General features: G+C 34.7%; 1 protein-coding gene across 1 annotated transcript; it reads right to left on the bottom strand.

Annotated features, from left to right (window-relative positions):
• Window positions 1-115: 115 nt before the first annotated feature.
• LOC117113368 (pyruvate dehydrogenase phosphatase regulatory subunit, mitochondrial-like) lies at window positions 116-1,115 on the bottom strand (the record flags this gene model as incomplete). The annotated part of the gene is given in 1 exon segment (XM_033256676.1): window positions 116-1,115. A coding segment is annotated over 1 exon segment (372 nt), but the record flags the coding sequence as incomplete, so codon positions are not given.
• Window positions 1,116-1,554: the final 439 nt, after the last annotated feature.

Raw genomic sequence — 1,554 nt, 5'->3', positions numbered from 1 at the left:
TTAATACTCTAGTTTACAACATTTTTTCTCAAGTTAACGTAAAACTTAAAATAGAAACCCAGTAGACCCTGAAGGCCTACCTGAATTATGACTTCAAAAAACAAAACCATACAAATTATCCCTGAAAGTTCCTTTATTGATACTGTAGTTCACAACATTTTTTTTTTCAAATTAACATAAAACTTAAAATAGAAACCCAGTAGGCCCCTAAAAGGGCACTAGACACAAAAATCAGGGAGTTGTTATAGTTCAGACTTCAATTGCTGAATTATAACAACTGAACTACAGTAGTATAACAACTCCCTGCAAAAATTAAACAAAGAATTAATGACTTCAATTCAGCAATCAAAGTCTGCTATGCTCCTAAACAAGGTGTGCCCCAGGGATCTATTCTTGTGCCTTTGCTTTTTTCTATTAAATTGATCCTATTGGTAAACTTATAAGGCATCACAATATAGAATTCCACCAGTATGCCGATGACACATAGATCTACCTTTCATTTAAAAAGAACAATTTTCCATCAGCAATCAAATCACTAGAACAGTGTACTGTAAATATCAAACAGTGGCTTACTGTATAACTTTTGTCTTAATGATCCCAAGTCGGAGGTTATTTTTATCCGATCAAATCTGCCATGGATAATTGCGCTTTACAAATTTCTGTTCATTGGTTGATTGATTGATTGATTGATTGACCCAAGGTTTCTATCAGAATTATACAGTATGATGATACAATTACAGTTGTTAACCAAACTGAGGTTGTTTGAGCTGCAGCTTCACTGGGTAAGGGCTCCCTCTAGCGTGAAACCTTTTACCCGATAGTTCAATCTCATAATGACCTTTCAATACAAAGTCATTGGTCACAATGTCTCGCTGTCCTGTCTGCTCATTCTGATTGGTCACCCAACCTACTACGACCATCTTGCCGAGTGTCGGAGCATAACCACTGGAGGTTGACATTCCGGTAAACTTGCCGTCCCGGTAAATCGGTTCGTCTCCCCATGGCCAAAGGTCATTATCAAGGTCATGGTCTTCCAGGAGGAACTGTGTTAACTTCGACTCAACTCCTTTGCTTTTCTGTTCAATCAATGCTGACTTCCCAATGAAATCAATCTCCTGTTAAATATACCAAACGCACTATAAATCCATGTCATCATTACTTAGGCGAGACTTCATTATACCTTGATTTGCTGAATTTATTTTTTTAAATATCGTCAGAAGAGGGCGAAAAAAAAAAATAAAAATAAAACTTTTTTTTAGTCTTATTTAGCAAATGGTTTTGCCAAAAACATCCAGATGGAGGAGAAATTAAAATAAAAGGTTATTGTTGAATGTAAACAGCGTAGTAATGGGATGGTTAAATGATTTAAATTTATATTAGCATTAATTAATTAAGAAGAAATATACAGATCTTATTTTCGGATAATAAAAATAAATAAATACTTTCGATTTTTTCTAAAACTTCCATTTTTTGTGGCAGCAAGTGCGCTAATTGGCCAAAAATAAAATTTTATATTTATTCTAAATCTTCATTATTGGCAGGGGGGGGGGGGTT

The sequence above is a fragment of the Anneissia japonica genome, unplaced genomic scaffold, assembly GCF_011630105.1.
Source record: "Anneissia japonica isolate Jap-2015-1 unplaced genomic scaffold, ASM1163010v1 scaffold28397_len1554_cov98, whole genome shotgun sequence".
Lineage (NCBI taxonomy): Eukaryota > Metazoa > Echinodermata > Crinoidea > Comatulida > Comatulidae > Anneissia > Anneissia japonica.
The sequence above is the reverse complement of the archived record's forward strand: the minus strand, read 5'-3'. Positions and strand labels throughout refer to the sequence as shown.